At 35.6% G+C, this 22,670-nt stretch overlaps 1 protein-coding gene across 1 annotated transcript in view; it reads left to right on the forward strand.

Moving 5' to 3' along the window:
- The first annotated feature begins 1,623 nt into the window (after positions 1-1,623).
- The window catches only part of LOC132911356 (F-box only protein 43-like), a 46,404-nt gene continuing 25,357 nt past the window's right edge, over positions 1,624-22,670 (forward strand). The window contains exon 1 of the mRNA XM_060967973.1: positions 1,624-2,459. Within this exon, the coding sequence (XP_060823956.1) occupies positions 1,887-2,459 (573 nt within the window). The 5' untranslated portion in view covers positions 1,624-1,886. The remainder of the gene's footprint in view (positions 2,460-22,670) is intronic.

Genomic DNA, 22,670 nt, shown 5'->3' on the forward strand with positions numbered 1-22,670 from the left:
TCTTCCTTCTTATTTAGTTTTCGTTGTAAAATTTACAATTTGCAAGTAAAAATATTTTGATACTAGCCTCTTTTGTGAAATTGAACTAGTTCGAAGAAGCAGAATAACATTAATAGCAAGCAGGATGTCTCTAGAAATAATAGTACTGCGTCTGTACCTACTAACAGACACGATAGCAATAGTATTCTTGTCACTTTCATCCATTCGAATTAATAACATTCGAGCCTCGTGTAACAATTTACTGTTAATAACATACTTCTCAACAGCTCGTAAAAAATACCATTGGTAAATTGCTGCTGAGATTTCGTCAATCTAACAATAAATTCTCAACGTCTTCCATGCAAATAAATTTGAATAAAGTTGATTACACGTGATTACTAAAACAATTGTGTCAAATCTATTAGTAGTGTTTTTATTTTGCTCTGATATAATAAAAACATGACAATATTCTCATCTGTTCATCCATAAAATCTCATACGCGTATTGTTGTCTGATAAACCTGTGCATATTTAACATAATACATATAATATGCTATGCATTATACAAATGAAATATCGTATGTATGTACACGTTAAACGGATCTTCTAACTTTCAAGAAATATCCCCATATTAAGAAACGTCTATTATATTAATCATACGCATAAAGAAAATACGCTTTTTTCATTTTGAAAATTAAAATTATACTTGTATATTATAGTACACTTAATAAGATGTTTCACAAGTAAATATTACCAGTACGGTAGCATTATGTCAAATAATAATATTAACAGTAAAATTATAAAGGACTGTGAAAGAAAATTGAAATTAAGTAGACTTTTAACAAACTATATGTATTGGATATACAAGTTAAATCAAAAGTTTCTTATTACAAAAATATAAAAAATGTCAATGTTGATAATAAAATATATATTTCTTTCTAAAATATCGATAAATTATTATACTTGATAGGATATTAATGATATACATATATGAGAATCAATAGTTACACAGTGTATAAGTTACTCGTTACTCGATAGATTTACATTAAGCATACATACAAACAAACATATATACGTACATATGTACATATTTTATGTATATTTAATTCGAAATTAAAAGAAATTATTTTACTTTAATTACTGCCACATTAATAAAGTTACTGTAGAGAGATTAAACAGAATTTTGTTTAATATGTATGCTAGTAATTTCTCCTATATTCCACCTAGTGGAATTGAAGTAATCGAAGTAATCCCCGACATATTATTTAAGTCGTATAATGACTTTATAGTTGGTCATAATATTAAAAAATAATTAAGTGGCTTCCCTTGTTTTCCTATAATAAGCATTAATTTAAAGGAAAGAAAGAAAGAAAGAAAGAAACGACAAGGAGAAAATGAAAAAATATTGAAATTGGTAAAATTGAAGGAATTTTTGTATGCGCACGCGCTGTGAAAGAGAAATCAGAAATCAAAGAGGTCTCCCCAGCAACAGAATTCGGTAAGTCCAGCAGCAGCCGCTAGAGGTAACAGCATCACTAACGCGGCCAAGAATTTCGAGCCAATGGTAGCGCTTGGCAACGAATGGCGGGATGAGTCAGGTTAGCCGATTGGTCGGGCAATTGCCAAGGGAGCTACGGTGGGACAACGGATAAACAGACTTCAAAGTTTCGTAGTGCTTGCAGCGCAGGAACACGCATAGGGAGAGTCGGTGTCCGCGTGCGCATGTTTGCCGCGAATCTTACTTCGAATCCTTACACAGTGAAGATTAATATTTCTGGTGATACATTTCTGGTGAATTGTTGTTTGTCACATGGTTTTGAACACTTTTAACGCAATGTCATGTTGAAATAACATCATGTTGAAGTGACAAGTGAGAAATGGGAATATATCCTCCGGAAAGGCACGAAGATGGATGAAATGGAAAACATAAGTATCTGCGAGACACCTTGCATCACGATAAACTCGAGCAATCGCAGTTGGCACGACAGTGTTAACGACAGTGGTTATGTGACTATTACTCCTCATTCTGGCGGGTATACACCAATAATTTCGAGATACAGGTCTAGAGTGAGAGCTACTCCAGATTATACAGGAAGAGAAACAGTGGATATATTGGCGCTCCTTGGAGACAAAAGCAATCATTGGAGGATAGTATCTAAAATATTATCCTTCCTTGGACCGCAGGATCTTTGTTCGATCAGTATGGTGTCGAAAACATGGAAGAGAATCTGTATAAACGATTCTAGGGCCAATACCAGAAGACTGATCCATGTAATACTCAGACAGAATGCCAAGGAAAATCTAAAATTAATTAAAAAGTCAAAGATAGAAGGAGATATTCAAAGCAGTCCTAGGAGCAGATACGCCAGGAAAGGATACTTGTTAGAGGTACAGAATCTTCTCCAAGTACCAGGAAATCAACTATCACCTAGCAGTCCACCTGTTTCTCCCAGCAAAGTAAAATTCCACTCTTTCGTCAAGGTAAGTGAATTCTTTGATTAATATTCTCGGGTTACGTATCGCCAAATAATTTTTCATTACGGAATAGCATAAGATTACTCCGTTTTCTATTCAAAATGCCAGGATATTGTCTTATCAAATGCAGAATAAATAATAGGTAAAGATAAATTCAAGTTATACTTATATTTAACTTGAATTATTTTATCTCGTTTTGTACAATCATATGCAAAATTAGATTTTGTATAAGATTACCTTCTTTCTTTTTAGATGAAATTCTATCGTAGTCGACAATTTCTGATGAAATTCACGCTACATAATAATATATAAGATAAGAACATCGGTTAAACAACTGGTTCATTAACCTGCTTGTCTGTTTGTTGCACGAACGTGAGAAAAAATGCTACTGGTACGACGTTCACGCATCTTCTAGAACGCGAACGTTGCGTATTTAAACGATATACAAAGTTTCTTTCTAGGGATCGTATTCGATCCCTGTAAAGAAAGAAATACATATATGTTTTACATCAACCGGAGTCATATTCTTCCCTCTTACCGTACAGTATCTCTAGATACTCGAGTAACAACGAGTATTCGTTGTTGCATTCTTATCATTAAATATCGAGCCTGGAAGAAATATTATTTTGATAAAAATTTGCTGTTGTATCGATTTGAATTAATCTAGTAGGTGGATTTGGATTATTATCCATTAAGAGGGGGGTGGGTGGGTTAAAAACTGGCGTTAAAAAGCATCCCGACACTTTATTTTTATTAAATTATTTATTGATTTATTTTTAACAGGCTTAATCAAAAGATTACGGATACAAGAATTTTTCGTTGATTTTTTGTCCTTTGCGATCATCGTAGTTAAGGATAGTAGATTATCATAACGCGGTGAAATTGATCTTACAGGCTATAATATCGATTTATTGTAATTGTCAAACGCCGCGGAAATATCATATCGTTCGAGAAGCTCTTTGCGTCTCTAAATTGATTAATTTTTTATAGAAAGATTAACGACTCGAAACAGTGATATTATCTAAAATGAACATGTACCTACATACCTTAAGATGAATCGTGCAGTTAATTTTTAACATATTACTATTATATTCTAATTTTATATGTATATATATATATATAGTCTCTAAGAGAATTGCATAAGAAAAGATGGTAAGTGATTCTATCGGTGATCGGTCGATCTTTTTGTCCATTTATTCAACGGCATTTACAATCATCAACCAATCTATCAAGGATCAACGTTCTTTCAACGCTACATCTTTCTATTTTTTTTAACATTGTGACTACAAAAAGCAATTTCAAAGATTCTATCTTCTATCTGGATCATAAAATTTTCTGAAATTTTGAGAAGATCAAACTATCTATAGTGTATAGTACTGTGTAGTATATAAAAGAAACTATTTTCCTTTTTTAACTCGTAAGAACTTTATTTGTATAGTTTTATAGCGTAACCTAGGGCTTTGGTACAGCATATAACATTTCGGTACGTATTTTACAGGTTTTAGGGCTACATAAATTATTTTACGTTTAACGTTTACGTGTTATCTCGTTGCTAGGTTCGTAATCTCTTATTAATTTGTAGAGCTTTTGGTAAAACAAACATGTTGTTAATTTTAATGTTCGTGACGAGTGTTGGCGTGCCTACGATCGGTAGGATAACTATGTACGTAGTAATTACATTGTGATTTGTCGTAAGACGCGATTGTTCGCGGACTGAGAATAGAAATAATTATAATCGGATCATAGTTTCGCTTTTATCGAATAATAACAACGTACATACGAGCTCGATTAAGGTGAAGAGATGTAATGTGGCGAGGAGATATTATGTTCGATATGAAATATCGTCAGGCGTATCTAAACCTATAATTAGGTGTAGCTTATATTCTCTCTCTCTCTCTTCCGTTGTTGCTGTGCCGTCCGAGGTTATACTTTTTTACAAGCAGAATTTCGAAGAATAATTAGGGAATAGTGACGGATTGGAACTCGGTAGCTTAGGATTTCATTTAACGATCTTACAGCTTGCGTATGCATATACGTATGGATGTATCTCGTGGACGTGATTTGCACATGAGCGAACGAACAAATTCGAATTAAGCAACATAATTGTTTCGTCGGCGAGATCATCCGTTTGACGTTGATTTATTGTGATTTCTTCTTTGAAATGCCGCTGGCTCGTCAACCGTGACGGTAGATACGATATATTCCAGTGCTGAAAAATCACCCTCTCGCGACGGATGACGAGTTTTTGGCGCAGCAAATTCTCCGATCTTTAGCGCTAATTTAAGTGTATCGAATTAGTAGAATACGAAAGTTTTTCGATAAGTAGCGTATTAAAAGTTGCGTATTCGCTCGAACACTTACCCACGACAAACTTCTATGAAAATACTGTATGCGTTATACGAAAAAATTTGTAATTTGAAATAGTTTGAAATCAATCGGAAAACACGCGTACAAGTTCTCAGACATTTATTCGAAACATACGATCGGTGTATCGTTGATACTGTACCGTACAGTTGAAATACTTTCACGAGCCACTGTATATGTATTTAAAGAATATAATTTGCTAGTATTCTTATATCACGAAGACGAATACCAAATAGTTGGAGCAAGAGTTAGTAAGAGTAATTGGAACGTAATTGGCGTTATTACGTAAGACAACATCGAAGAAGAAATATTTCGGGATAGTTTTATAAAAGATATTTCAACGTTTAAGAATATAAAGATGATACGTCACATTTAATGAAACTTGAAGGAACGGCAGAGTATTAATTTTATTTTCTATGTCGAGTAATTCTCGATTGCCGGATGTTTACGCATTTTCCATGTTACGTAACCAGGGCTCTTTTTGCTCGTTGCTGAATTATCTTTGAGGCGATTTGATTCTAGGGGAAAGCAAGCCACGCGCGAACTCGTTTCCCTTCATTCATGGTCAAGCATATTAATGGTAACGTGTCTACTCTGTAACCGGTGTTGCGCTGCGCTGGTAGTACGGCAACTACCTGCCGTTAATGCCGTAATGCCGTTTGCACCTTCAGCTTTCGTCGGTGTGCATTTCTTCTCGCGTTAAATCGCGATAGTAGTAGATTAAGCAGATTAAGGAGACCGTAGGCGACCGCTTTGTTATCGCGGTGCGAGTAACAAAAGCTCTTGGACATGGCATGCGGCACTCGAAGGTCTTTTGTTGCACGCATCGCGATAATAAAGTATTCGTCAATCTCTTTATTAAACGAATTAGCATTGCATTCCGCGAATTAATCTCATACAATCTTTCTGAACGATCATCGTCCTGGCTTCGCTTTAATTTAGTAAATCTTCGCGGTGTGAAATACACCCCCCCCCTAGCCTTTTTCGCACTATCGTAATAAGCGTTTGAAATGCTACAACATTTACCTCTTGTCGATATCCTGTTGCGATCCAAATTTATAGACGAGTATACGTACAATGGCAAAGAAAATAATGGACGCAGACCAGATTTCCTCGTACTCGTAAAATGACAAATTCTCCTAATCAAATAATCCTAATCGTAGTACCGTCGAAAGATAGCCGAAATACAAATAGTAAATACTTGTAATTAGTTGTAAACAGAATGGAAAAGAATAAGAAAGATAGAATCAGCCGAGTCTCTGAGACTCGATTTCGATAGCGGAGGGTACAAACGAAACTTGCGGTTAAAATGAACTCTTCGATGAACAGTCTATTTTGAAAGATTTGATTAGATTAGAAATAGATCGAAAATTCCAGTGCGTTCATTGGAAATTTAAGGGTGTAGAACGCATATATGCATGTACTACATACGTAATATATACAAAAATACATAGAATATCCGGAAGAAAACACTCGTCGCGTTCAAACGTTACGTTAGAAGTAATTTTCAAATAATTATTCTCGGCGACGAGATTTCGTTGTGATACAAGCGTCGCGATGACGATATCATCCCAAGTTTTGATATCGGTTGAAAAATACGAGGGGAAAAAATACATAACGTTTATTTTATCCGATGCGCGAGGTAGTAAGTTGATCTATCGGAGCCTAATCTATTTTACATAATTGACACGAAACCGGTGCTACCGCGGCTCCCTTCTTCTAAGCGATCTCGATCTCACCGCGAACCCGGCGTATAAATATAATTCGCGCTTTCTTGGGGGTAGCGCGTGTTAACATTTTCATGCGAATATACACGAGGTCGTTTAACGTTGCCCGATAAAGTGAGTCGAGCGGCCGATATATCACGGGGGAGAGACTCTTTTCCTTCTGCATCAAAGACGCAACGAATCTTTGCCTTTGGAGGGCAAGCCGCCGTTAGCCCTCGGGCAAAAACCGGCCGCAGAGAACAATGCGAATATATTACAGTATTCGATGCTAAAACAAAGAGCCGAGCTGCTCTTTTCTTTGTCTTTTACGAGGGTTACATCGAGATGCGACACGCTAAACCATCCCGTGGTTAACCGAGATCGTTCCACGAAAATCGTCGCCTAAAAATTTTGCCTGTAAACCGCTTCCTCGAACGCTTCTGTCAGTTATGCGTCCGATGCGGTGGAAAGATATTTGTACGATAAAAAATCTTGACTATCAGACCACCATATCATTAGTAAGAACAAAGTTAATCGGTAATTTGAGAAATTCGATTGTTCGAACAACAATCAGTTGTGTGTTTCGATTAGCTGGGATAACGAACGTTCTATCGAGTATATAAAATGGGACTATCGATGATGGATCAGCCAACTTTGCAACCCCTTGTTGTTCGCAAAACGTATTTAAATATCAATAGAGAAATCGTGCAAAGTTTCAATATTCCCAGTTTGATTTTCCAGTTTCAATAGCGTATACCGCGTATAAATATTTACCTCAAAAGTTCAATTCCACTACAAAAAATTTATTAATCATTCCTGTTTCATACGTATGCGTGTATGTATGTATTTCTTCTGGACTTGCAACATACTTTCCAATTTTCTTCTTTTCTTTTTTCTCTTCCTTGACTAAGCCATTTTTCGCTTTTTAATTAATTCTTTTTGTTTATCGATAGCATAACTGTCGTTGTTACTGTATATTTCACAACGAATCAAATTCAAATCTTATTAACACACTACTACATACGTAGTTACGATGGTCTTGTCTCGTCTAACATACACGATAGATTTTTTATCCGATGTTGGCGTAAAGATAGAGGTAATAGGTTACTTACACATTAAACGTACCGGGTACCAAATTAAATTTCAAGTTCTTTCTCGAAATCTTGTAAACGGCGCGAAACAATAAAATCAATTGGTCTCGCTTAACCGTTAGATCAACATCGCTATTCCCTATATATCGATATATATATAATCAGTTTCAGTTTGCTTCAACCTCAGACAACCTCGAAAGATACCGTAGAAATTTCTTTCCGTGGTAAAAAATTGTCATCAATCCGTGCATGGTTTAAGGTGCAGAGGAGGGTTTAAGAGTTACTTTTTTTTTGCCCTCATTTTCGTAAGGATTCGTTATTTTTTAACCGAATCATCGTGAGAGTTTTGCACAGCGTGCAAAGTGTAAAGCCTCTGTACCGTGGAAAGACTCTCGTTGCGACTTTCGCTTTCGTTCTCCCTCGTTTCCTTTCGTCTCGAATTCAAGAGGACAAGAGCTTCGTTGTCCACCATCGAAGATACGTTAGATGGTTGCAGGAAAACGTGCAACTTGAATAATTGCTTGCACGACGGTTGATCCGTTCTGGTTGGTAAGCAATGCAGCGGGTTGAAATAATGGTTTCCTTAAAGTCGCGCGAGAGCGAAATGCACGGTTCTAGGGAAAGGAAGGAAGGAAGGAAGGAAGGAAGGAATTGTTCCATAATTAGCAACGGCTAGCGAGGGTCGTTGAGTGGTCGTATAAGTTAACAGTTGGTGCAGCCGGTTTCCTGTCGCAAGGAACTTTCCTTCCAGTTTCTTTTTCCGGTGGGTGCTTTGAAATTTTAATCGACGACACCACGTTTTAACCGGACCTAACGGATTTTGTCCGAGTCTTTCCACTTTTCGCTCCAAACGAAATTGATCGGAAAAGTTGATGACAAAATTGCGCGCGATACAATTTAAAGAATTTCGAACGCAGTCCAATTACAAGATATATGTCAGATATCGAAATTATAGTGCATACTTTCTATAACGTTTGGTAATAAAACAATTTTCTATCGATGTTCTGCTATTTTAATTATTTATAATATTTTTTATAATTCTCAAAAATATTAATCCGCATAAAAATTCGCATCTTACTAATTAATTATCAGCGTTATAATAAACGTGCTAAATACTTGAATAAATACAACGATGTACGAGTACTTTTTGTAGCCATTGTAAGCGCGAAGGAAATTTTGCGGGAATTGGCTGAAACCGTTGGTTATATTTTTGAAATTTTTAGCTGCTGTGCAACGGTGCTGCAGCAGCATTATCACGTGCACATATTGACCCAGTAGTACCGAGCACCTGGCCAGGTGTATCCTTCGTTTCTCGGTACTTCGTGAAGCGTAAAGCGGTCTGGCAACGGAGCACGAGGAAAGAGACACACACACACACCTCTTTCTACGAAATCGTGATTGGGTTTCCAGCATTTCAGTTTTTGCGCATTTACAGAAAATGTCAAGCAACAACGACTGCGAGCATAGACCTCATCTCTTTGGCTGAGTCCCTAACGATATGAATTTGTATAAATATATCCACCATCTATTTACTACGATCATAGGCCATTGACACTTGCCACTTGGTGGCGAATAAAAATTCTTCGGACAACCGTTGTAATTTATCCTTGGATATACGTTTCGTTTCAATTAGAAACGTTATTGCGCGACCAGTCTCTCGTGCCGTAACCGCCGTGCTAATTAACGTTTGTCGTTGACGCGCGATCTTGCGAATTAGTTTAATTAACCGATACGTCGCCTTTATTCTACCGAAGATGAACTTTATAAACAACGAGACAATAAGACTTTTCATCTACTTAACGGTAATTACGCGTAAAAACGACGGACATTAGCTTAATAGTATTTTTGTTCGTTGTTTTATTCGATAGTAAGTACGTATGTAGAAATTCCGTCGAGATCTATACTATAGATCGTTTTTGGCGAAGGTATCTAATTTAATTGTCGTTCGTATCAGTAATGTAAATTACATCGAGCCGAGTTCAGACAAATTAATTCCTACAAAATTTGCGTACCTCCTTGGTTGCTAATAACGAAGAAGTAATACAAAGAAATAATTATGCATTCATGAAATTCAAGAAGGATACACATTTGTAAGCGAGACGTAAGCACCATCCGACACGCCGCACCGTTCCTGCAACCCAATGAAACTTCTATCGTTTACAGAAAGGATAAGTTACGTTAGACGGTTAAAAGGGATTCGCGGAATCCGCAAAGTATTCCTTGAAAACGGCAGACAAGTTTACACTCTATGTACATTCACGATTCGATAACGTAACTCTGTTCAACTACGATGGGAAAATGTCACCCTTTATAATAACTATTTGCTAGCTATGTATGTTCAGCGTTGCACACTGGCGTGTAAAAGTTTCTGACACTGGGCGCAGTGAATTTTTTATTGTATGTTCGAAAATCGTTATATCGAGTATCAGAGTACAAGTATAATAGAATAGAATGGAATAGACAAAATTGACGAAATAGAATTTGGAATTATCGGAGTTACTACATGTTTCGAGAAACATTCCTTCAGATACAAAATGTCAAAAGCAAAATCAGTAAATGGATAATTGTTCTTGCATATCGATCTATTTTAAAACAACATTAACCTTCTTAATATTTCTGAAATCTTTACACAATTTGTGATTTCGATCAAAATCGAAAATAAAACATTATTATTACGTAATATTACCTCACTTTGTATCTGTGTATCTTTAAGGATGGAAATCCAAGTTGTCAAAAATTCTGATTGTACGCCTTTAAACACTGATCTTAATAACTTTTATTTCTTTTCCTTTTTTCTTTTTCTTTTTCTATATCATTTTTTGCCTTTTGAACAAATTGAAATTAAGTAAAGGTATACAAAGCGCGGTTAAATTAAGGACGCTGATTACTAAACTGCGGATATCTGTGTATATTCATATTTTTATGAGTACGATTGTATACGCGAAACCTAGGTGCGGATTTGTTTCACCCATTAAATATTACAACATATACTGCACTAACTTTTGTATATTGTATGCATTTTATGTGTTTCTTTCCATTCTTGAATTTCGCATAAACGCATAAAAATACGCAGTCTACTAGTTACAGTGGCCGAGCTATATCGAAATAAAATAAAAAGAAAGAGAAGAATTAAAAATACTAATTGCAAGGTTAAATCCATAAACTAAATCAATGTAATTGTCGTAAGTCTACACGTTAAGAATCAACTAACGAAAAATAATTGTAAAACGTCAAATCATCGGGAAACGTTGTCGTTTTTGCGAGATCTCCCAATTAAAAGATGAGTAAAAAAAAAAAAAAAAAAAAAAGAAAAGGATCCATTGAATGGTCCGTGGTCGGCAGTCGTGTGGTCGAAAGATCGATCGCTATCGGCATTGTGATCTCGGTCTCTGTTCTTTCGAGCAGGTTTCTCGGTGTTGGCGCGCCCATACGTACGTATGTACACAGAATGTAGAATGTGTAGAGTTCTGAGCGTTAAGGGGTGACGCGCAGGGCTGTACACAGGGCGGCTGCTGCTGCTGGTATGCGTATAACGAGCAGCAGCAACGGGCGAGCTCTCTGGTCCCACGATTCGCGGAGCAAGAGTCGCGCAAAAAGGCCAAGAATGCCTCGATACCTCGATAAACGCGTTAAATCGCGTGGGGGGCTATCGACTGAACGCTTGCGTTTCCAATCTCTACCCCCTTTGCCGTTTTCCAATACGGATTTCTGTCAAAGGAGCTCGCGCTATAACTCGTTCCCGAAAATTTTAAGAGATCTCCCTCTATCTGCAGTGGCTCGCGAATTTATCACGGGATGTTCTTACGAATATCGTCGCTCTAGTTCTTAACGGAGAAAACCTGAGTTTAGAGTTTATCAAGTTCGGTATTATCGTGTAGAAGTAGGACCCGAAGGAACCGAATATTCGTTGCGGTTAATTATGTATCGGTAATATAAATGAATAAATTACGGGTTGGTTAATTACTTTTTTCCTTCTTTCCTATGGAGTTAGAACAATTAAGAACCGATGCGATAGGGTGGTAATACATCGTGATCATAGTAATGAAATATGAAAATTGAAATCCAAAAATATACGTATGTACGTATATAGAAGTTACATGACGTTTATTGCAAGCATACAGTTAGCGATAAATTAATACAAATATGTACAGCATAAATAGCGTCATATATCTCAGTAATGCGTACAACGAGTAATTAATTAACTGTTCGAATGGTTTGACGATGTTTGCAAAGTATATGCTTCCACTAAATATCGTGTATCTTCTGTATGTACCAATATTTTCAGATCTGTTTCAAATGTTACCAATATCGTCACGAATCGTTTCTCGTTACAGCGACAACGAAATTTCAAAATGTTTATATATAATATTTCGATAAAAAAATTCCTCGGAGTGTTGGTATCTTGTTGCTGTCGGAAGTGAAAGCGAAAGAAAATTTTTTTAAGAAAATAAGGAGTGGCAAAGACAGTGACTTACAATTATGTAACTACAAGAGCCACTATAATAAAATGCACGATAGAACGTTCAAATCTAGGATTATCTAACTTATTATTAACAGGTGATACATGTATGCTATATACGGCATTATAAAGTATTACAACTAATCGATCAGCAGGCCGTTTCTATATCTCTGCAAAGCAGAACTTTACTTAACGAGTAAAAGGCAAAAAGGATTTTGAATATTTGAGTGTATTGCTCGGTTTATTTAGCCGGTACGAATCCGGCACTACCCGGCGCCCTCTCCCCGGAGAGCGCGGGGCGCCTATGAAGGTTTCCTCCACAAAAAAAAAAAAAAAAAAAAAAAAAAAGGTCATTTTAACTAGGGGGTAACCAGGGGATAGTGTTCTTCCTGTGCCCTTTTTTCTAGTTTTTGATGCAACTAAAATAACGTAATTACAATTAATCATCTTACATATACGTATTTTCTTTGTACACGATAAATTCGAATTTTACGAATATTCGTTTTCTAACTTTTCATGGATGACGGATTCGCCGTTTACAATTCAACCAGGAAGATAGTCAACGTTAAAGCAATGCCGAAGGCAAAATAACGTTTTATCAGCTTCGCATCTGAGTTGCAATTTGGTGCGAGCAGCAATTATAGGGCGCCGACCTCTCTCTTGTGGTTTCGGGTTTCCGAGAACAAATTTCGGAAAAAAAGAAAAAGAAAAAGAAAGAACATGTCTGGAGCTCGATAAATGCAGTAAATTGCATGGGGAGGCACCTGCAGTTGATTGCTTTCGGTTCACTGACGCAAACCCATGCGGCAAAGAAGTTTATAAAGATGCTAAAAGTTTAAAAAAAAGTATTTGATATTAGCTAGTTGTTGCATACAGGGAGCTAGTTATTCTGTAAACTGGAAATTTTCATTTTCCAATTTATTACTTCGTTGTTTGAAAACCATGAATCATGTATGAGAAATTTATTTTATAGAAAGTTTCTCCAGAAAAAACTGTTTTCCGATTATTAGTACTAAAAAACACACTTGCTCTCGTATTTTTGCAAAGAAGATGGAAAACCAGAAGGAAGATGGAAGAAGAAGAGTATATTTATCTTTTAGTTGCCTAATAACATAGCTAAAATACAACGTTACTTGGACGCAATCGGGACCGTTAACAGATGAAAATTAGTAGCCAAGATCATGTCAGATTTATAACATTCTACGTATATTATAACCCAATATTCTGCACATTAAAAGCAAATTAACTAAAGTCGGTACATAGCGCAGCAGTTCTTTTTCTAAATTAGTTAATGTTTGGTTTCAGCCAAGAAGTAACATAGTTCCTTCATAATTCAGTTGTTTTTAATATCTAAAATTGCGCACGGCCTTCTCACGTGTTTCATGAGAAAATAGTAAAAGTCATAGTAATTATAGATAATTTTCTAAATAGACATCTAATTCGTTTATATCAATTTTGTTATCGCAAACATTTTTCATTTTTCTTAATATGATTAATAATATGATTTATTCTTTTTGATCATCTGTAACGTACGTCCATCGATACCTACTATTTTCCATTAAACCATTCTCCTAATATTGAAAGGAAACATTGTGACAGCACAAATCGATGCGAGAGGATTGTTAGCAAAATGATTGAAAGATGTAGACGGTTTACAAAACTTGCAGCAATTCTTAAATCGAGATGACAGATGTCTCGGTGTCTGCAGCATAATCACGTTGAAAAAATATGACAAGACGGCACCTGCCAGTGATAAATTGCAATTCTGCAGGCATTTAAGTAAGCAACTCGAGTTAGTCACAGTGAAGCTTTACACTTATAATATAACCATTTGTTCGAGGAATTTAAGCTCTTAATTTCCTTTTGTAAATGTTTTGTAAATAGAATCGCGGTATTTTAAAGAGCGATTTATCAAACACGAACGAAAATTGATTTTGAAAATATGTTATATATCGTTTCCGTGTGTTGACCAGTGTTTAAAATTACGATCTATCGTTTAACTTTATTATCGTTGCGTTTAAACGTTTTCAAGGTAAAACAACTATAGCGATAAATAAAAATATTGGCTCACGTTAGATCTTCTTCAATTTCTCGATACTGCATAAATCTGTATGTAAGATATAATTTTCGAGCATGTAATCCTTATCGTAATTCATTACTGTTAAGCATCGGTATGAATAAAAATAAATACGACTTCAGTCGTAAAATTGATGCAAGATGTACAAATTTGAAGCAAGCAAAACAGAAATTTCGGTTCTTTGTAACAATTATTTGAAATAAAGATTTTATACGATAATTTTTAAATGCAAAATTAATATGGCAAGTGTTTGCAATTTTTAAAAGACGTTGTACAAAGAGATATTAAACAAGTTATTTTTTACAAATTTATATAGGATTTAACTAGGAAACTACTCGATGGCAATACTTTTGTTCGTTGCTGTGACTATACGTAATTACTGATAAAATTGCAGGAGCCTACAACGCATAAATTTTTCTCGGTTTAGATATATATAAAGAAAAAAAAAAAAAAAAAAAAAAAAAGATCGAAAGGATAAAAGCGGAGAGAAAAATGTTATAAATATAGATTATAAAAATTGATAATAGGGTGAAGGGAAGATAGGAAGGATAGGTATACTTACATACTAGAACATTGCGTGTGTGCATCACGTGGCTTTCGATTCGCATCAGTTGTGTCTTTTCCGGTCGATACCAGGTATTCTCCTCGTTCTCGTCGCGTTGGTCAACCACGACCTTTCTCCTTCCAGTATCACCTGCGGCACCCTCGCTTCTTTAATCGAAACACTTTTAACGACACAGTTGTGTCCATCCTTCCGGCATTTCTATAACTTATTCACTATATTCGTTCTCATCGAACCAACCACATTCGTCTCCCTTTTTGTTTTCTTCTTTCTTCTTTTCTCAAAATACAATGTTAAAGCTTGTGGGTGGTATTTTAGGTTCGATTAGGTTTAACAAATTTTTGTTGAATAAATATTGAACCGAACGTTCGAACAACGAATATTAACGAATGTTAAACGCATAATACAAAACTTATTTTTTAGTTTTTATTCGATTAATTACAAATTGTTGTTTCGCAAACAAGAACGTTGGTTTAATCAACGATCTTCGTAAGGATAGCAAATTTGACAACATTACGAAATTGCGAATCGAATAAAAAATGTCTGAATCAAGATATATTTATAATTACGTAGATCAATAACATTAATATGGTTACTAGCGAAGGTGTGATTTAATGGCTAAATAGAATCCAGTGTTCATCATTACGACTAAACGGCGAGAAATCGTCTTTTTTATATCTTAAGCGTTACCGTATATCTGTACTATATATCTGGTACTGCTTTTTTTTAAATCGAATTAATCGTTTAACGTAAAACGGTTTAATGGTTCGAAAGAAAGTAAATAGCGTATATCAATATTATGCAACCGAAGCAATAGGAAAAGTGAGAAAAGATCATAACGGGAGACACAGCCTGGCCCAAGGGTCGACAACTTCCGGCGGAGATACGAATTGAGTCCCTACTCTAATCTCTGAGGATTTTATCTCGCGCAGTAACAAGCAGAGATCGTGTACGTTACTGTTGGAACCCTTTAATCCTTCTGTGAACAGATAGTATCAACTGCAACGTCAGGATAATTCCACATAAAACGAACGCATATAAATTTACCGCACATTTCTGCAAACATCCTTTCGCAAAGTTTCTCATCGTTACACAGCAACTAATATTTATTCTATGTTTCGCACTGGCTACGTTTGCTAAACACCGCTTAATACATGTAAATTTTAATACCAAATCATGAAATTATAACATCAAACGAGAAGAAGTCAATTTCAAAAATGTCAATTTTATGTCAAGAATTCAATTCAAGTCGAATATCTATTTCAAAGTATTTAACTTTTTAAACAAACGAATAACGCGAAAGTAATTCTCTGTAGAATTCGAAGCGTCATTTTGAAAGGACGAAATCATATTTTATCGTAAATTGAAATTGGCACAAACGAAAGCTTTGATTGCTTGAATAATTACAAATACAATTGATTGTTTGAATAATAACTTTGTTTGTGTAATAATTATTTCCGTCTATATAGAAGCATGCTTAGTTCGATACCGTGCCTACATGTTAAATGTAAATGTAAATTAAATTAAATAAAAATTAAATTAAATTAAATTATTGTACAAGCCAATTTAGAATGTTCTATAATAGTTTGAATGTAATTTTTTTTACATAAATAGCGTAGAAATATAAAAATGATCCGTTTATTAAAAGCAGTCGATAAAGTACATTTGATGATATGAAAAAAATCAAAGTTTATCGTAGTCGGTTTCAGGGTAAAAATAGCGATAGGGACCAATGGTTGAATCCCAGTACGGCTTTGCTCGTAGATTTTTCTTCTTAGCTTCTCTCGCCATTCGTTATTCTTGACAGCGTTGAAGAGAATTTGAGAGAAGAGAAAGAAAATCAATAACGATTCGAGAATGAAAGACGGAGAAAAGTATTGGGCTGTAAGCTGTAAGCACTCGGGGGTAAAGGAGCGGGGCGGGGAGAAGATAGGGACGCAGGAATGTACGGTACGACAGCTGCCCCTATCCCTATGAGTTTGCTTTTGAAACCCCGGCGACGCGACAGTGTCTGACGAAAGATAGTAATCCAATATGCCGCGAGGGAACGAAAGAGAAAGAGAAATGCAGCTGCACTATATATTCCATTCAAATAAATTTTACGTAACCAATTACACGTACGATTATGTACATATTTTGTTATTTTCCATTTGCTCGTTACTTGGCCGATACGATTAGAGAATGGCTTCGATGTGCCTTTTATGCTTACTTAAACAGTACATACTTTGTATATTTATGAATTAATTAAGCAGAAAATTGCATACGAATATCTTTTCAGTGTATAATTAAAATTTCAGAATGTTAGAAATTGCATAATAATCGTAACGTTAAATTATTTGGAAAGGCGATACGGCGATGAAGAACATTAGCGATAAGTTTTAAATCGAGGACATTGTCTTCGGCATACACGTACAAGATATTTATCGATAGCTACTGATTGACGAAGAACTGTGAAATGGTTGATGATAGGAAAAGGAATGTACAGATATCTTTTTATCGTTTTCTCGCGTGAAATGTGATAATATCGCAAAATAAAAATTTCTTTTCTTTCAAATTTTTCGAGTTGCTATTTCGAGTTTTTCGAGAGCTATTTCGAGTAGAATTTACACAATCTGCAACAAAAGGCAAGTTTTCTAGATTATACCTCTTTCTTTCGATCGTCTTAAATTCTTTTCTCGTTTGCTAACTTTCTACAATATGATCAAAATATACTAGAACTAATTCATCTTGGTAGCTCGCTTTATTTATTTCCACGAGTCTTTCTTTTTTATATTGGTAGCACCGTGGAAAATTTTATGTCATTGTCATTGTTCGTTTACGCGTAACCTCTTGTCTTGTAATTTAAAAAAGCTGCTCTTGGCGATCTTTAACGTGCTGAATTTCGTTGAGCGAAGACTCCGCGTCAAATTTTGTCTTTGGAACGAAATTTACGGCAATGAGGGCGTATCACGAACAAGGATATTCGAATGGTAGAAAATGTTCAAAGAAAGCAGAGGACGCGTCCAAGATAAGAATCGATCTGGAAGACTTTTTCCATTGCGAGAGGTGAGCGACGACGCTTGAATGAAGTCAATGACTGAATGAAGTAAGTCGATGAATGAAGTTAGAACTCGATGATCGACGACTGCCAATTAAAGATAGTGGCAAACGTATTGGAATATAATTTAGTTCCTGCTAGTCGATTTTCAAACGCGACTTTGATTTCGCACCATGATAATGCTTTCTCGCTCATATATCCCCTAACATATTCCGTTGGGATTCGTGAATTTTTGGCTAAAGATTCGATGAATACCATTCCGCAAACTTCGTATTCATTATCCGATACGGCCCCGTGCGACCTTTTCTTATTTCCCCGGCTAAAATTATTGCTTCGTGGATCCCTTCGTTCCGAGTCTGAATGCTATATCTCTAGTCTATAAAAAGTGGTTTGCGGATTGGTAAAAACGTTGGCACAAGCGTATCGTGGCGGGAAGGGGGCCAAAATAAATTTCGATAGTAATTTCGCTCATAGTTTACTCATTTTATCAGACCCAGTGACCACTTTTCGATCACATGGACTTGGAGAATTCGAGAATTCTGTCTATTATGTCAAGCAAGTTTCACAAGTGACAGATGCAGTATGAAATCTAAAAGGTTTCTTTCAAATTTAATATAAAAATAGATTGAAGATAAAGTAGATGTTTAAGCAAAAGAGTTTTTATGTTCACAATGGCAATTCAAAATTATTATTCTTAAATAATGTTGCTGGCGAAACAAAGCATCGATGATTATCATTTAACGGCGAATCGCTCAATTTTTATTATTTGTTGTGTCTAATAGAGACAGCCCAACCGAGGATTAAAGTGGTGGTAAGAGAGGCTCGACAGGATGCGAGAGAGATAATAAAGAACAGAGCATGAAAGAGAACATAAAGAGAGAAACCTCCCCTACTTAGAATGATAAACCTTCGCTGGTGGAGAGCGGCAACTCGCAGCTGTGTTCAAAAAATGTTTTTGTCCACCGTTTTCTCCTTCTCTCTTCTTTTGCATCGTTACTCGCCTGCTCCTCGCCTTTGCATATACGCAGCCTTCTGAAGAAACTATTTAATTTACTAACGTTTATTACATCTTAAATAGTTACATCTTAAATATATATATATATATATATATATATATATATATATATATATATATACATATACATATATACATACCTTTTTTTATATATCTATATACACAGTCTTATGGAGGAGAGATTTTTAATCTGTTTAAAGCGGATGGTTATTATAAAAACCTCATTATTCGATATATCTATTATATAATATACAATAGATATGCATATTCATTGCATCTAAAATAGTAAATGACAATGTTTACATTAATTTATACAAATACCTAAATAAAAAATTTATACTTCAGATAATGAATTTAATGAAATACAAAGGGATTTCGTGTAAATTATATTATTCAAAGATTATGTTATAACCTGTACACTATAGGTTTACTATATACAATTCCCTGGACGGATTTCAACAATGCAGAATGCCTGGTGCGTTTCGTTTTGCTCGACGCACACGTGCGTACGCATACATATCTGCGCGGTAAATAGCGGAAGTGCCTTGCAGATGACGAATCAATTTAAGATGAAACTGACACTACGTTTGCTTATTCGCAAGAGGATAGAAACATAATATGCCTCATTTTCTATTATGTATGTATTTGAGTTAATTCGAAGATTATACAGAATTACGATATTTACTGTTCGATAAGGTATAACGGAGCTTGCTCCTTCGCTATGTGTAGTTATTTCAGTCGAATCGATAGATTGTATTATGTTTCTTATCTCTAAAGATTCAAAAAATAAGTCCATTCGTGCTTCATTCATCCGCATTATACGTTGTGTGTTCTTGATAAATAATACCAACCGCATCTACCATGTAACTACAAATATTAAAGAAGCGATAACCGCATTAGCTAACGATATTAGTACTTGAGGTGATAGATATGTAGACCCTAGATAACGTCAGATAGTCAGATTATTATCTTTCTGCAGTAGGAACAATTAGGTTAAAAGGCGTGACTCTTCACCCTTTCGAAATAAAACAGGAAAAGATATTTTATTCTTATTCGGGAAAATTTCAAAATTTGTCGATAACTTACAGGGTGGTGGAAATTTCTCTTGTATTAAAATTCATCGTACAACGAAATTTATTCTATTTTTTACGGGTACAGAGGTACCTCTGTAACGAAGACACAACATAGATAAATCGTTTCTATGCTATGATAAATTGTTCGATAAACTGCACGATATATATGTATATTCATGCGGATATGTATATCGGAAACATCTCGTTTTAATATTAACAGCGATATCAAACGGTAAATAGGAATATAAAGTAATCAAGCGATCAAACGTTATGTCGGGAAAAGCATATTAAAAAGGAAGTAGAAATTTCTGCTTTAAACAATCTAAATGACAAATCATGGATAATCGTTGTAACCTCTGTGATTTGATATTGTTATCGGTACGTAATATCTTGGACGCTTTGCGCGTCATTCGAAATTTCACGTTTCTATTCTGAGAAAACGAAAGACTCGTGTGAGAGAACATCTATACCTATGTATCTGACCTAGTAGAAGGGAGAAACTGGTACGATTTAGCACGCACGGATGGATTAGCATCCGGATCGCTATACGCTATACATATATACTGTGAATTGTGTTGTTCTATCGGTCGTTGCTTTTACTAGTTCGATCATTTTGCTGGTCTCTGACGTCACTAACCATATGATTGCTGAGTCATATGGTCCTAAGAACCCTTTGCATCCTGGACCAGCCAAGAACCTTGATTCATGCCTTTCTTGTTAACCCTTCGATTCCTAACAGGAGAAAAGCGAGAGTCGGGTTATGGAAGAAATCGTAGAGCTTCCTAAACAAAAGTCCCTACGTTTTTGCTTTCTTTATACGTGTACGTATCTGTTCCTCTTCTTTGAGAAACGAAGTTAGGAATTCAGTTTCTTTAGTTTTTATAACTTTGGATGAGTAAAAATGACGAACCCGTATATCGTAGCTTACGTGCGGATTATTAATTATAAGAGAAGATTTTTACAACTTAGGTTCCTACTTATCCGATAAACCAGCTTCTCTTAGAATTGTTTTCGTAACGAGCTGGTAAATAATGAATCTTAATCGAATTGATATTTAAACATTCGACGTTTTCCAGTATTTTAATCATAGATATGTACAATATATTGTAATAAAATAATTATAATAGTTGCACAGATACGCGTGTAACGATGTACGCGTGCTTTCATACAGCCTAATAAAAATGTAATATCAGCTCTGTTATGCTATTTCACGTATTAATATTATTATAACTAACCACCTTCCCTTCTCCATTTAACGAACTGCTGTGACTTCTTCCTTCTCTTTTCAATCCCGAAAATGATATTTGCACACATCTAAGCCGTTGATCTGTAAATTGATTTTTCCAGTCCTCTTTGCCTGTAGCACACCTTTGTTTTTGCGAATTCCAAACTTGCACTTTTTTTTATGCCAACGAGCTAATAACGGTCGTTGCTACAGTTCTATAAACCCGTTTACTTTCCCTCTATCTCATTGTTTTTGCTCGACTTATTCAGGATTTATTATTAAAGATAAACGCTTAGATATATTTGTTAGATTGATATTGCATGTTTTAACTATAATTAATAAAAAATGTAAGAAATCTTATGTCTCATTTAGTCTTATTTAATAAATAAACTATCTAATGTTATATCAAAATTACAATATTAACATAATTTACAGTATAAACACAATTGTGCCTATTTACATATATTTCTTCCGTTTTGTGCACTTTACTCTCCAAACATGCTTAACAATTATTTCAATGTTTAATCGTTGTAATTCTCTATTCTCCGTCTATATTTTTGTGCTCTTTGGCCAACGCGGACCAGCATCAACATGTATTCCCGTTGCCTTCCTCGTTTCGTAGCTTATTTCCTTGGTCATTTGTCCCGTTCATCTTTTTCGCAGTTTTTCCTGGTTTTCTCTACGGAGTCCTTTGTAACTACATGTACAGACATACGTAGCACTCTTGTTCTTCCGTTTCTTTATTCTCTGTTATCCTCTCTTTCCTTGCCCGTATCCTTTTCCTCCAAAAGAGATTCTGTCAGCCGTTCCTTCTGCGTCCGTTTATATTTCTATCCTCTTCAGATGGCTGCTCGTACCCTCTCACTCTCTCGTTTCGGAGTGTTTCGTCCTCCTCCCTCAAACACCTCTCTGTTTCGCTGGCATGCTTTCCGTCCTCTCCAGCCTCGTGTATGGCCGAGCCTCTGGCAAGCCTCAAGAGCGAAAGAGAGAACGGTCCTTGTTGCTATGCAGCGGACGACAGGGTGATCCGCGCGAGGGAAAGAGAGAAGGAAACCGAAACGACCAGGAGGGCGACCGCTATGATTATTATTCGCAGGCCGAATAACCAGTGCGACCCTCCGGGGAAGGAGCCGCGTACTTGGCCGTGTTCGTTGGCTGCTCGGCCACTTTTTTACTACCTCTCATTCTCTCCCCAAGCTTCTCCCCCATTCTTCTCTCTCTCTCTCTCTCTCTCTCTCTTTTTCTTCCTTCTATCACTCAGTTATCGGTTGCAAATGTGTGGTCTCTTATATGTATAAGTACATAGGTACATAAGATTGGGAGCACTGAAATCGCACGCTCTTCGATCAACTCGACAATTTCTTTTTCAATTTCTCTCTTTATGCGTTATATATATATATATATATATATATATATATATATATAGTATGTTGTATTATATATATATATACACACACACACACACATATTACAATTTAACAATTAATAACAATTGTCAATGTCTCTTATCGAAAATTTGGATATACTTGTTATACGTAATTTATACGTCCAGGTTTCTTAATATGTATCTCTCAAATATATTGTAAACGTGTTATTTATCTTTTCAAA

The sequence above is a fragment of the Bombus pascuorum genome, chromosome 10 (assembly GCF_905332965.1).
Source record: "Bombus pascuorum chromosome 10, iyBomPasc1.1, whole genome shotgun sequence".
Taxonomy (NCBI): Eukaryota; Metazoa; Arthropoda; class Insecta; order Hymenoptera; family Apidae; genus Bombus; species Bombus pascuorum.